This window comes from Callospermophilus lateralis, chromosome 3 (assembly GCF_048772815.1).
Source record: "Callospermophilus lateralis isolate mCalLat2 chromosome 3, mCalLat2.hap1, whole genome shotgun sequence".
Classification (NCBI taxonomy): Eukaryota; Metazoa; Chordata; class Mammalia; order Rodentia; family Sciuridae; genus Callospermophilus; species Callospermophilus lateralis.
The window spans coordinates 181,750,495-181,765,102 of record NC_135307.1 but is presented as its reverse complement, the minus strand read 5'-3'; the positions used below and the strand labels follow the sequence as shown (position 1 = coordinate 181,765,102).

General features: G+C 44.1%; 1 protein-coding gene across 3 annotated transcripts in view; it reads left to right on the top strand.

Annotated features, from left to right (window-relative positions):
- Window positions 1-14,405, top strand: part of Chd6 (chromodomain helicase DNA binding protein 6) — a 216,954-nt gene extending 202,549 nt beyond the window's left edge. For 2 of the 3 annotated variants that reach the window (XM_076851864.1, XM_076851866.1), the window contains exons 34-37: window positions 683-1,135; window positions 2,977-3,168; window positions 4,068-4,187; window positions 11,913-14,405. In XM_076851864.1, coding sequence (XP_076707979.1) covers window positions 683-1,135; window positions 2,977-3,168; window positions 4,068-4,187; window positions 11,913-12,809 — 1,662 coding nt within the window. In that variant the 3' untranslated portion in view covers window positions 12,810-14,405. The remainder of the gene's footprint in view (window positions 1-682; window positions 1,136-2,976; window positions 3,169-4,067; window positions 4,188-11,912) is intronic. The other variant, XM_076851865.1, reaches the window with a different exon arrangement.
- Window positions 14,406-14,608: the final 203 nt, after the last annotated feature.

The window sequence follows — 14,608 nt, the reverse complement described above, 5'->3', positions numbered from 1 at the left end:
CAAAGAAAGGAACAAACGTGGCAAGGGTGATTTGATAACTTGTAAAGAGAAGGAAGCATGAAGAGATGGGTGTGTTCAACCCTTGAACAATTCTGAGAACAATAGGAACTGATAGAAATTAGGAAATCAAAGCAGGAGTGCACACTTCTGTGGAAGGTGATGGGTTCTATTTGAGGGAGGTTGTGAGTACACTGGTTCTCACTCTCCATTGCACATTGGAATTTGCTGTGGATTTTGAAAGCTACTGATTCTGATTTCATTGGTCTAAAATATGATCTGGATATTAGGGTGGAGTTGTTTGGTTTTTTGTTGTTGTTGTTGTTTTGTTTTTTGAGTTTTTTTTTTTAACTTCCCAAATAATTCTGATGTTGAGATGAGGCTGAGAATACCTCTGTTATAATCTTGTGACTGTTAAGTGTAGTGCAGGGACCAGCAGTGGTGGCAGCCTCTGGAAACCTTTTCAGAATGCAGACTCTCAGGCTCAACCCCTGGCCCATTGAAATAGAATCTGCATTTTAATAAGCAATCCAGGTGCTTTGGTACTAAAGTGTGAGGAGACTTGAGTTCAGAGAACTTAAAGAAGCTGTCTGGAAATAAGCCTAAAAATCAGATCAGGAAGAGGAGCTGATGTTCAGCCACAAAAGTGACATTCAAACCTCTTTTGCCATGTGTATGTTCACAGGAGAGCTTCTTAGCTCCAGTATTCACAAAAGATGAACAAAAGCACAGACGTCCCTATGAGTTTGAGGTGGACAGGGATGCTAAGGCTCGGAGCCTAGACCAGTTCTCTGCAACCCACGGGCACCCCTCCATCATCCTCAATGGTTGGCATGGGGAGTCAGCTATAGATCTCTCCTGCTCATCAGAGGGGTCCCCAGGAGCTACATCCCCTTTTCCAGTGAGTGCCAGCACCCCTAAGATTGGAGCTATCGGTTCACTTCAAGGAGCCCTTGGTATGGACTTGTCTGGAATTCTACAAGCTGGCCTGATTCACCCAGTGACTGGACAGATCATCAACGGAAGCCTCAGAAGAGACGATGCTGCCACAAGGAGGCGGAGAGGAAGACGGAAACATGCAGAAGGAGGGATGGACCTAATCTTTTTGAAGGAGCAAACACTTCAGGCAGGAATCTTGGTAGGTCAATTGAGTAAAACATTGACCTTTCTGAACAAGGAAACAAATCCTTCCTCAGAAACCAAGTATTTTGGTTTATGGATCTCTCATCCCTCTTTCAGTTGTCCTACTTAATCACTCTTGTTATAAGATGTAGTCTACCTTTTGTAGAAATAGATGCTAATCCATTAATGGCTCTTCATCTATGTGTGGCCTGGGAAACTGAGCCAGGAAGTCTTGTTACTTCAAATAGAAGAAACCCAGATCCTCCACTGTTTCAGAAGAGCCTCTGACAGTTGAGAGAGCAAAGCAAGACAGCAGGGTTGACCTTTCAGCATTTCCTCAGTGTAGTGAGGGCCTCCTCCTGTAGAGCAGGAACAGGAGTCAAAACTGGCTGAATGTTAGGCCTGGCTTGACATCAGGTGACATCAGGCACACTGCTGAGCTTCGCTTTGCTCCTCTGTAAAACTACCTAGAGGGTTTGCTGTGAGAGGATTCACTAAGATCACACTAATATTCTAAACTCAAAGAAGATCATTGTAAACAACAAGAAGTCAGAAACTGTGTACTGGCCAAGAGAAATCTCATTTAGACTTCGCTTAATGCTTAATATTGGATTTTGAACCCTAAAACACATTTCATGTAAACACATTAGAATCATATTTCAACTTGTCTAATTTTAAAAGAGAAAACAATGGCCAGTACTTATTGAGTACCTACTAAGGGCTAGGCACTGTGTCGGGGTTTTTCATGGTCCTGTTTGATCTTTAACAATACTGTGGAGATAGATGTTTTATAGACAAAGAAACTAAAACTTAAAAGCATTAAATAATTTGCCCAAAATTATCCAGCTACAAAATGGCAGAACAGGAAACCAAACCAGAGGCCTTGTATTTTAGATCCTGAGAGCTTTACTACTAGGCTAAATTATTTAGGGTATGTCTTCCCTCTTAGACTTTCTATATAATTTTGGAAAGCTGAAGTGACAAGCCCTTCTTCCCCTGCCTAGTCCTGCAAGCTAATTTTAAGAGGTTAAATTTGTTACATTTTGTTTTGTTTGCAATACTGGAGATCAAACTTAGGGGTTCTCTGCCACTGAACTACATTCCCAGACCTTTTTATTTTTTATTTTGAGACAGGGTCTCTCTGAGTTGCTGAAGCTATCCTCAAACTTGAAATCCTCCTGCCTTAGCCTCCTGAGTAGCAAGGATTACAGGCATACACCACCTTGCCTGGCAAGAGGTTACCTTTTTTACAAATACAAAGCCATGATTTCTCTGTAATACTCAGAATTCTGGTGGAATGACTAATAAAAAAAGAATTTTTAACATTTTTTTCCTTGGCCTCAGAGTATTTTTTAAATTTATTAATGCAGCCCCCTATTTAGCACTGATACTATATTTTTTAGTAGATCCCTATTATAGGCATTAGTAATACAGAAATGAATAAGACAGACATTCAAACTATAGTGGGGAAATATGTGAGCAAATTTCAGTGTGGTGTTTTCTGTGAGGTAGAGAGCTGTAAACAAAGTGCTGTAAAAGTCAGGAGCTGGAACAGCCAATATTGCCTGGAACAGTCAGTGGAGGTGACAAAGAAGTAGACAAATCAGAGCTATCAGGATGGACTTAAAGTTTGCCAAGTAATCAGACGGGAAGAGGGAAATTCAGGTGGAAAGAGTACCCATCATGTGTGAGAGCAGTGGTCAGGAGTGTGTGCGGGATTCTAATGCAAGCATCCAGCCATGAAAGTAGGTGGTAGAAATAGATGGTGAGGTTTGAAGAACACCTTGTGTGTTTAAATTTTAGGAATTAATTTTCATTTGTCAAAATCAATTACACATGCTCATTTTTTTCCTTCAGGAAGTCCATGAAGACCCAGGGCAGGCCACCCTAAGCACCACACACTCTGAAGGCCCCGGACCTGTTACCTCTGCCCCCGAGCCTGCAGCAACCACCAACAGCCAGGCTGAGAAAGCTGTTCCCAGCAAGAGTCTGCTTGACTGGCTGCGGCAGCAGGCTGACTACTCTTTAGACATGCCTGGCTTTGGGGCAGTAAGTGTTTGCTGGTGCTACCTAAGACTGCTGTTAACTTCCTGATGACTTGAGGCCAGTTTTGACAAACATGTGCTATTGAGGAGAAAAAAGATTGTTTTCTGTTTTTATTTATAAATTTTGGCAAAATCCTCTAGTAAAGAAATTAAGGCCCATGTCAGAATACTGTGCCAAGAAGTCAACATGCAAAATCTTAACAGGACAGAACTTGCCAAAGTTCAGCCTCCCGTGCCCCCAAAACAGCCACATAATAACATAAGCTTACAGATGTCTTTAGGTTGTATAAATTCTGCCACTTAATGAAAATTTTCCAAATTAATGCAACTTATATTGGGTGTGTGGAGGGTATCTATTCTTGGTTTACATTTGCTGCTTTGGGAGCTTTCTTTGGTCATTTTGCTGCTTGTACTCCAAGTCCTGATTAGGAATCTTTAGGAAGACTCCTGAGCACTGATAATTTGTCTCGATTTCTCTTTTCTTACTTGCTCATCTACCCCACTACAGTCTTTTTCCTGGTACATCTAGAAGACTAATAAAACAAATAGGTAGAGAGCACACAGGAAAAAAAGACAAACCACAGGTGTACAATCTCCAAAGGTAGACAAAGGCAGCAGGCAAGTACCAGTGGACAGGGACATATCCCAAGATTAGGGATTCAGCAGTGCCCTGGGAAGCTAGTGGTCAGCTCAGGTGCTATACTCTAGAGGGCCCAGGGCCCACACAACCTGCTTTCAGCTTGCTGCAGGATTGCTGGTCCTTCAAGGAGAGAAAGCCTCAGTGAGGGCTGTGGTAGGGTCCTAAGCAGAGGGCCATCAATGGGAAAATACCAAAACCAACTGAAAAGCACTACCCTCACTGTTGCACAGTGTTTTTTAATATTGGTCTCATTTGCCTCCTAGAATTTTTCGGACAAACCGAAGCAGAGGAGGCCACGCTGTAAAGAACCTGGAAAATTAGACATCAGCTCTCTGAGTGGAGAAGAGAGGGTTCCTGCTGTCCCTAAGGAGCCAGGACTGAGGGTAGGAAGAGGGTCATTGGTTTCAGGGGGTAAGGAGAATGTCCTGGTTAACCCCTGCTTTGTATACTTGAGACAAAGCCCCAGCTGGAAGTGGATAGCTGGACGATATTTTTCCAGAGGACAAGAGGCCAGCACAGAGAGTTGATGAACAATGCTAAGAGGTGCCCGGGGCATTTTTGAGTAGCAGTGTGACTCTCCCCATGGTCATTTGCTTTTAAACTTTACCACTTAAAGTGGTCCCTCTCTGTAGGCACCCTTCCCAGGAAGCCCATTTCTTTTTATTCGTTTTGTTTTGTGGACCAGGGATTGAACCCAAAACAACTTTTTTTTTTCCTATTTGTAGTGTTAGGAGAGAAAAGAAACTTTAACCCCTCTACAGCAGTCTCTTTCCAGAAATTTTGAATTTTTTATCTACATTTTTGATTACCATTTAAGATATTTCCTCCTAGTGCATCCCCACTGGCAGTGAAAAACAACTGGTTCCAAGCTCTGCCCTTTCCTATTACAGAGTCATGAGACTAGAAGGGACTTCAAGGACATCTACAGAATACTTAGAGTATATGGAATCAGAGTTAAATAGTTTACAGATGAGTACAAATTTGGAATAGAAAATTCATAACCTCTAGGGGGCAGTGGTAACATTTCAGTCGAAAACATGTTGAGCATGGACAAGTTGCACATCATTGAGCTTTTAACCTCCTCAAAGTACTTCCTGCCCAAACAGGAGCTTCAATCCCCAGGGGCACATGTGTTGTTCCTTGAACTCAGACTCTCCTGAACACTCTCTCCAGCACTCTGCCAGCTGCAGCTTCCCTGAGAATGGTTCCCTTCTTGGTAGAATTCCTGAGTGCGATTTCTTATTTTAGTTGCAAAAGACCACCCATCCTAATCATTTCCTCCTTGTGCAGAAGGAGTTATTATTTAATGTTCCAAAGAACTTGTCACTCATTTTGTCACTCTCCCAGCAGCTCCACAGACAACTTTTCTCATTCACTACTCTACCACAGACACTGGGAGGAAGACCTGGGCTCAGTCCCCCAAATTTAATATATTGTAAAAGCCACCCTTTGCCCTCTCTTTATTCTTAAAGTCTTCATCAGCCTTTTCTTAGGCTGCTGTGCTATACAAACTGATCCAACTTCTGTTCTTTCCCATCTGTCTTTCCTCACCCTTCCCTTTGTGCTTTAGCAAACAGCAAGTGTCTCAGTGAAGTCATCAGGTGAAGACCTCTAGTCCTTGCCTTGTTGTGGTCCCTGAGCTTTTAGTTTACACACATGTCATAAAAGCAATGTGGTTTCCCTTTTGACTTCCTCATTACTATCTGCATGTCTAGTGGTTTACTTCATGTTCCCTGGAAATTAGTGTTCATCCCTCTCTGTAGGCACCCTCCCCAGGAAGCCCATTTCTTTTTATTCGTTTTGTTTTGTGGACCAGGGATTGAACCCAGGGAAATTTAACCACTGAGCCACATCCCCAGCCCTTTTTATTTTTTATTTTGAGACAGGGTCTCTTTGAATTGCTTAGGGCCTTGTGAAGTTGCTGAGACTGACTCTGAACTTTTGATCCATCTGCCTCAGCCTCCTGAGTCACTGGATTACAGGAGTGCACCACCACGCCTAGCTCAGAAAACCCATTTCTAAACTGTTCTTGCAAACCAGACTCTTTCCAGAGATGCTTTTCCCTTCTTTGTTAAGCAAGCACATTCCTTGCCTTAGAGGCCATTTCTCTGCAATAAGACAGGAATGGGAAGCACTTGTCCACCTGGTCTCAGTTCTGCTCAGCCTTCCCAGCAGAGTCAGGGCCACATGCTCCTCTTGGCTCCAGGTGGGTCATGTGTCTCCCACAGCTCCTTCTGGTATCCAAGCTGTCCAGGGCAGGTTACACCCCTTTTTCCTATTAAAACTCAGTCTGTTCAGGCTACTGTAACAAAAGGCTTATAAACAACAGAAATTTCTCAAAGTTCTGAAGGCTAGGAAGTCTAAAGTCAAGATGGCTGCAGATTAGTGTCTGAAGAGGGCCCAGTTCTCACAGATAGACATCTTCTTGCTATGTTCTTACATGGAGCACTCTTGTAAGGTTTCTTAGAAGGGCACTAAACCCATGAACATAGGCTTGTCCCCTGTGATTTACCCCAGAGCCCTCACCTGCCCTCACCTTTGAGGACAGGATTTCAACATATGAATTTGGGGAGGACACAAATGGTGAGGCCATAACAGAAACCCTGTTTCTTTTTCTAGAAGTACATTAAAATCCTATAAGGAATGCCTTCCTTCCCTTGAGCTCATATACCCTTTCCTGCTGTGTGGCTGGATGAGGTCCACAGACTTGGCATAACACAAGCTGCATGCCCAGTATCTAGTGGATGCTCATTAACTGTGTGTATATACACTCATAGTTAATGCAGTTTTTATGTCAGTTGTGTATGTGTATATATTTTATGTATAAATAGTTTGTTTTTTTCTGAGACATATGGCAGTAAATTGCAGATATGACATTGCTCCTAAATACTTTGGCATGTATCTCCTAAGAACATTTTCCTATATAATTATTGCCATTATCAAACATGAATATTAATAAGATCTGATATCTGTACTCAGATTTTTTTCACTTATTCCAAAAAATGTGTTTTAGAGCCAGCTTCTGTTCTGGTCTGGTTTGGTTTGTTTTTAGAATTTTTTTTTTTTTTTTAAAGAGAGAATTTTAATATTTTATTTTTTAGTTTTCGGCGAACACAACATCTTTGTTTGTATGTGGTGCTGAGGATCGAACCCGGGCCACACACATGCCAGGCGAGCGTGCTACCATTTGAGCCACATCCCCAGCCCTGTTTTTAGAATTTTTAAAGGAAGAACCACACATCACATTTGTTTTAGGCCTTACTTAGGTTTGTTGGATGAACTTACCCACCTTCCTGGGAAGAGCCAGGAAGCTTTGGTTGCCACTCTTGTCTTACTTCACCCAAGAATCTTAGAGTTGGAATAGATGCTGCCAGATGTTTGAAGAGGACGTTTGGGGGCTGGAAAGTTTATGATATCACCTAGGAAAGCAGCTCTGCCTTCATTGTAGCTTGAATACTATACTTTCTTTCTCTTTGCTCTCTCTGCCTTCTTCCAGGAAGAGGAAGGAGGTTTGTACCCAGGGTATAATTATGCATAGGGGGAACTGCCAAAGCCAAATTTGGCCACTGTGTGTGGTCGCCAAGTTGCTAGGAGGAGCACCTACCTAAGGGTGAGCAGCAGCTGGGTGGCTGGAGTGACTCTCCCTTCACCGGAAGTGGTGAGCACCACCTTCCTCTGCCAGCATTCCTCTTGCTGTGCTATAGCTGAAGAGTTCCCTTCTAACTCTGAGCCTTCTGCTGCTGCTCTCCAGGCCTAAAGGGAAACGAAGACCAGTCCATGGCTTCATAGCAAGCTCTCATTTCTGAGAAGGGAAAGGATGTTTCGTGCGGAATGTTCCGTACAGTAAAGGGCAGAAAGAACCTGGCCAGCCAAAGGTTCTGCAGGGCATAGGCTGGTCTTAAATGAGTTGAATCATCCTAGATGCCCTGTCATGTTAAAGATCTTACTTAGAAGAGATTGTTTGAAAATAGGTAGAAGAATTATTCCTCAAGCATTGGGCTTAATTTCCTTCCTAACAAAAAGATTTCTGAGATTAATCATATTCTTCCCAGTGGAGAGTTAAGAGCAGACTTATAATGGGAACAAGTGTGAGGGAGAAGGGAAAAGACATTCCCTAGCTCTTAGTTGTTGGTGGGCCACAGTGAAGAGCCTCAGAGAAGCCTGGAGCTGGAGTTGTGCTTACCCTGACCAGGGCCCTAGGCAGAGGTCATGTGCCAGCGAGGCCCAGGATTCTGTGATGTAGGCAGAGTGGCTGACTCAGAACGAGGTGGTTTGCATTGGTGAGTGCAAGACTGATAGGAAATCATCCTTTTAACCTGGCCCCATCCAACAGATCTTACTGCCTCTCCTTTTTTGTTTGTTTTTGTTTTATTTTGGTACTGGGAATTGAACCCAGGGGATACTTGACCACTGAGCCACATCCCCAGCCTTTTTTTTTATTTTGAGATAGGGTCTTCCTAGAGTTGCTTAGGGCCTCCCTAAATTGCTGAGGCTGGCTTTGAATTTATGATCCTCCTGCCCCAGCCTCCTGAGTCACTGGGATTAGAGGTGTGCACTACCACTCCTGGCTCTTAGAAACATTGTCTCTTTAGAAACAAGAACCATCCAGGACTTTCTCCCTAGTGATTGACCTCAGAGCCAAATCAGACACTTGCTCCAGGACGATCAGCATAGGATATTGCAGGTAGCTGGTCATGTTGGGAATATAAGGAATGTGGCATAGTATGGTGGGCACTGGCCTCCTCTGTCCCTAACCAGCTATGCCCAGATCAGCCCTTGCCCCTCTGTGAAAGGCAAGGGAAAGCAAACATGACTGAGCAGTTTGTTCAGCTCTGCCATAGCAAGGATCTTTCTTTTTTTCTTTTCTTTTTTTTAATACTGGGGATTAAAACCAAGGATACTTTATCATTGACCTACATCTGCAGCCCTTTTTATTTTTATTTTCAGATAAGGTCTCACTGAGTTGCTTAGGGCCTTGCTAAGTTACTAAGACTGGTCTCAAACATGATGATCCTCCTGCCTTAGCCTCCCAAGTCGCTAGGATTAAAAAGGTGTGTGCCACTACACCCTGCCCAAGGCTAAAAGAGAAGAGCTTTCTCCTCAAAGTTGCCATCAGAAAACTTTTTGTCTACAGTGAACTGGTTTTTCTGAATATTCTTTGGGAAATTGAAGGACCGATGTAGGACTTCAAAAATAACTATATCTAGGGACTTGAAAATGTTCAAATATACATACTTTACACATTTATGAGTCTAAGCCGTCTGAGAAGCCGCCTTAATAATAGGACTGACTCCAGGGGCTGATGTGATGGTTCATTGAGAGGATGTTATGGAGCCTTGGACAGGTGCCTGACACATGGCAGATTCTTCTTTTGTGGCAACTGGCATTTCTCCTTGTGCTCTTCCTCTTCCCACCACCCCTTCCTGAGCACCACTCCATGCCAGATTCCCTGCAGTGACCACTCACTGCTAGGGAAATGGACACATCTCCTCTGTTGCTCCTTTTGGAGCTCACCACACATGTCCTCATAGCTCCCTGAGACCCAAAACCAGTGTCACCAGCGAACCCTTCAACTGCCCTGAAGCAAAACAGTTTTCTTCCACACATTTTTTTATTGGTGCATTACAGTTGAACATATTGATGGGATCTGTTGTTATACAGTTGTACATCACACAATGTAACAATAGTTTGCCCAATATCACTCTCTAGCACTTGCCTCTCCTTCCCTCCCTGCCTCCCACCTCTTGGTCCCTTTCCTCCAGTGATCACCCTTTGATTTTTAGGAGATCCACTCCCACCTTTGCTTTTTCCTTTTCCTCTCTAACTTCCGAGTATGAGAGAAAACATATGACCCTTAACCTTCCACGGTTGACTTATTTCGCTTACCCTCTGTTAAGTTTTCCAAGAATTTTACATGTTGAAAGTTTTGGAAGAAGAGAATCGGTGAAATCAGTGGGAAATGCTGAGCTATGAATTGAAGTGCATTAAGTCAGTCCTTAGGAAGACGGTAAACTATTTTTGGTCTCAGCCCTTAACTACCTCATCTTTCCTGACTTCTCTCTCCATGTTTTCTAGGACTTCAGACCCTAATAATAGGGTTTTTCTGACCCTCCTGGTGTCTCTGGAGGGGACCTTCATCTTCTTTCTTGCTCCAATTATCTGCTCCATTAAGGGGGACAGCCAAGTCCCTGCCTGATTCAGTGATATGAAGGTGGTGGGCTGGTGGAACCTTGGCTACTTCTTGCCAGATCCACACTCACTTCCCACTTGCAAGGGAAGGTGTTTGTACACAGGAGAGTCCTAAAAAGGCATCAGATGCAGTTCATAGAGATAGATTGGCTGAGCCTGGCACAGTGGTAAACGCCTATAATCCCAGCTGTTCAGGAGAGTGAGGCAGAAGGATTGCTAATTCAAAGCCAGCCTCAGCAACTTAGTGAGGCCCTGTCTTGAAATAAAAAGAGCTGGGGTTGTGACTCAGTGGTTAAGTTCCCCTGGATTCAATCCCTAGTACCAAAAAAAAAAGGAGAGAGAGAAAGAGGTTGGCTCCTCTGGCACAGGTGGCTGAGTAAGCTCTCTTACCTTGCATGGCTCTTTAAACTCTGCATTCTAGTCTGAGGATGACCCATGTCCCCAGTTCAAATTCAGTGTTGTAAAACCCACCAAGGCCACTGTGAACATCCTCCCTCACCATTGCTGGAATCAAGGGAAGGTGCTAAAGTAACACCAGCTTCGTGATGAGACCGAAGGAGGGAGACACCTGGGCTATGAGGGCCACTGCACTTTAGTGTGGCTGGGAAAGGGAGCTGCCTTCTGAGACACTGTTTCTTTATACTCCCCTGTATGACAAAAGACCAAAACTTCTGAAAAACAGAAGTCACCTTCCCTCAGTCCTGTGAGCACATGTGGACATGGTGACACTGAGAGCAGTGAGAGATGGAGGGCAGTAAAGAAAGGCCTTCAGTTCTCCAGGAGCACAGGGGTTCCGGGCACTAAGTCCTGAAAGAAAATATTTTTCTCTTTCTGTGGGATTTGTTCATAGCATCTGTTAAACAAATTCAGAGATAGAGTCGTCATAACTGCAATGGTCTGTCTAATTACCTCTCCACAGCCAAACCATATGCTCCACGGAGCAGGCTCCCAGCTGCCCCGCAGAGCTCCTGAGCACCTTCTCAGATGAAGGTGGTGTGGGGCTGCAGATCAGGCTTTCCCCGCCACCATGCTGCCTCCTGCTCACTGCCACCATTAAGGCGGTCTGTTCTCCTCTGTGATCCTATGTGGCATAATCCTCCTGATCAGGAAGGGTCCAGGTGTGTAATGCCAGATGACATTGTGAGTCCTTGTGAGCAGAAGTGCAGACTGCAGAGCTTCTTGCTTATTAATAAAGAATAAACCACCAAAGAAAAGAAAAATAGGTGGTCTTTCTTAAGGGAAATCAGAACATCACTAATTTGGGTGGCATTCCCTCCCAGAGTTCCTTCATTTCTCCAGCCCACATGTACACCTCATGTTGCCTCCAGTCATGCCTTCCAGAAGCTCAGGATCCAGAGGGAAATGGAGCACACACAAAATTTTTAAGTAAATAACATCCCAGGCAAGCACTGCTTCCTGTAGGCCGGGTACTGTGTTAAACACAGGTAGGGATCATTGTCCTTTTTTTTTAGAACTGGCAGGTCTCCTGGCTCTAAACCCCGTCTTACATATTCTGCTTTGTTGCTTCAATATAAACCTTACTGTGTTATGAGGAAGGCAAATGTTGCATCTGGTGAAGGGGTCTCATCCATAAGGGTCTCCGTGAGACCCAGGTTGTCTTCACTGCTGGTCTCCAGCTCCCAGCTCTCTGCCACCTTCTTACAGTGAGTGTTGGAGGTGTTGGCAGTGACAGGGATCTGTTTTTTCCCAAACTACCAAATGCCCTCAACCTCTGAGAGAGAACCCCTCTGGGCCTCTGGGCAGAAGCACTCCTTCCACTGGGAGCCTTTCATGGATATGGGGACAAGCTAGGCCATTGTACAGCATAGTCATCACCTCCAGCCACCTGTGTGCCATCAGTAGCCACCTGCCTGCCATCATTAACTATCAGCATCTTATGTTTCTTCGTTCTTTTTCAGGGATTTCTTCCAGAAAACAAATTCAATCACACCTTGGCTGAGCCTGTTCTTCGGGATGCAGGCCCCCGCAGGAGGGGGAGACGGCCCCGAAGTGAACTCCTAAAAGCTCCCGCCATTGTGGCAGACTCTCCCTCCGGAATGGGGCCACTGTTCATGAACGGGTTGATTGCAGGGATGGACCTGGTGGGATTGCAGAACGTGAGGAATATGCCAGGTATCCCCCTCACTGGGCTGGTGGGCTTTCCAGCTGGCTTTGCCACCATGCCTACAGGCGAAGAGGTCAAGAGCACCCTGAGCATGCTGCCCATGATGCTGCCAGGAATGGCCGCAGTACCCCAGATGTTTGGTGTTGGAGGACTCCTCAACACACCCATGGCAACTACCTGCACGTCCCCTGCTCCAGCATCTCTCTCAAGCACAACGAAAAGTGGCCCATCAGCCACTGAAAAGACTGCAGAGGATAAGCCAAGCAGCCATGATGTAAAAACTGACATGGTAGCTGAAGACAAGCCTGGTCCTAGTCCATTTTCTGATCAGTCTGAACCCGCAATAACTGCTAGTAGTCCTGTGGCTTTTAACCCATTTCTCATCCCAGGAGTGTCTCCTGGACTTGTTTACCCATCTATGTTTCTCTCCCCAGGCATGGGCATGGCTTTACCGGCCATGCAGCAGGCCAGACACTCTGAAATAGTTGGTCTAGAGAGCCAGAAGAGAAAGAAGAAGAAAACAAAAGGGGACACCCCAAACCCCAACCCAGAGCCTGCTCCTGGGTGTGAAAGGGAGCCCAGCAGCGATCAGAACTACACCGAGTCCAGTGCCCCTTTGCCCCCAGAGAGAGAACATGTGGCACAGGCTGGGGAAGGGGGACTCAAAGACTCCAGCAACGACACCAATTAGAACTTTTTCATTTAAGAAATTATTGTGACTTGTAAGTTTCTTATCCCATAAAGGTTTGTTACTTCCCTCACTTCACCTTCATAAGAACCTGTGTTTCCATAAGTAATATGACCTACCTAATTTCCTGTCTGAAAACTATGGTAACAGATGTTAATAGTTGCAGGGTCTTGCCACTTCGTTAGATAAATGTTGTCTACCTAGTCTGGGAGGCACAGTTCTCATTCTGTTCTCCAGTTGTTCATTCCAACAAGCGTAGTTAATACAGTACTTGGTGACACGCCCTACCCCCTTCTGGTCCAAGTTTCCCACTTCTCTGAGGAAAAAAAAAATGGAAAAAGAAAGCTGTCTAGGGATTTACCATTGAAGTGCTGAAGAACAGAGACAAAGAGGAGCTCTCTTTTCCGTGAGCTAGGTTGAATAGGAAGAACATAACAAGGAAACCAAAAAAGCACAGAAAAAGGAAGTGCTGGTGCGTACTTTTTAGTTAAAATATGTCCCTATTTTATCATGATTACTAAGTTGTGTACTCCAAAGTGTATGACTAATGGCTGAAATTGCACACATTGATTTCTTTATAAAAAACAGAAACCTTACTGGTAGTAATTCCCCATTCATTGTTTTTCAGACACCTGCAGCAAGAAGAAATACTGGCTGACTAGGCATTATTTTATGTATACATACTGTCCCTCTCCCCAGTTAAAATATGATTCCAAGAATGCTTCAGATAGCTCGAGTCATTGCCGCCAGCAGCAGGGCAGGGCTCACCCTCACAGGGCCGCTCGCTGCTCTCCCTTCAGCCTCTGAGAACCTCTGTAGCCACTAATTTGCCTCTGTGTTTAAAGAATCCTAATGGAGTTTTGTTTCCTTCACTAAGAATAAGGCTTTTCAGAGCCTGTGAGAAGGTAGTTGCTCAACACTTGCTAGGGTTGTCGGGACACGGGTACCACCCGTTACGCTACAACTGTGAAGATTTCTCCCCTCTCCATTATTTCTCTATTCTGTTATATCCTACAGTTGGGCCCAGATTCCAAATTATCAGTTAGCCAGGACTGTTGCACGTCAGCAGTGTTCTCTCCTTCCTCAGCTTCTCTGTGTTCAGGAACTGAACCTTTTAAGCACTTCCCTCTTTTGTTCACCTTCCCATCCTCCCACATCCCGCATGGCCAATTCGGCCAGCCCAGCTCTCGGCTCAGCACTCTGGGGCACAGGGCTCACAGGGTCATGGAAATAATACAAGTGTTACTAGTACCAGTTTCACTTTTTGTTGTCACAATTTACTGTGTTTTTTACTGTTTCTGTTACGGTTTTGCTAATTTATCAGAAGGTCCAAAAGTTTGACATAACTATTTCAGTTTGCATTATTTATTTATGATGCTTTTGTCATTGTCTTTTATACATTTGGGATTATAAATTATGTAAATGTTAAAATGAGCATCTCAAAGAAGTCTGTTAAATCGTGACTGAAAAAAATGAATCAGATGTATTTTCAAAAAGTGGAGTCCCAGTTTTATGAATCAGAGATATAAACTAGAAATACTATAACTGATCCTATAAGAAGAAAGAATCTGATAATTGAATAAATCCTATTTAATGGCATTCTTGTAGTGTAGATGGTCTATAATGCTGGCAACAGATTTCTTAGAAATGCTGCTCTCTCTATTTAACTAACATTTTGTTCAGTTTTGCCTCCAGTGGAAGCAGAAAGGGTTTTTTCAGCTGTTAAATCCTAAAAATCAATATAATTTATTTATGTAAAAAAGAAATCACTCAATCAATATATTTTTGAACCTTTTAAGTAC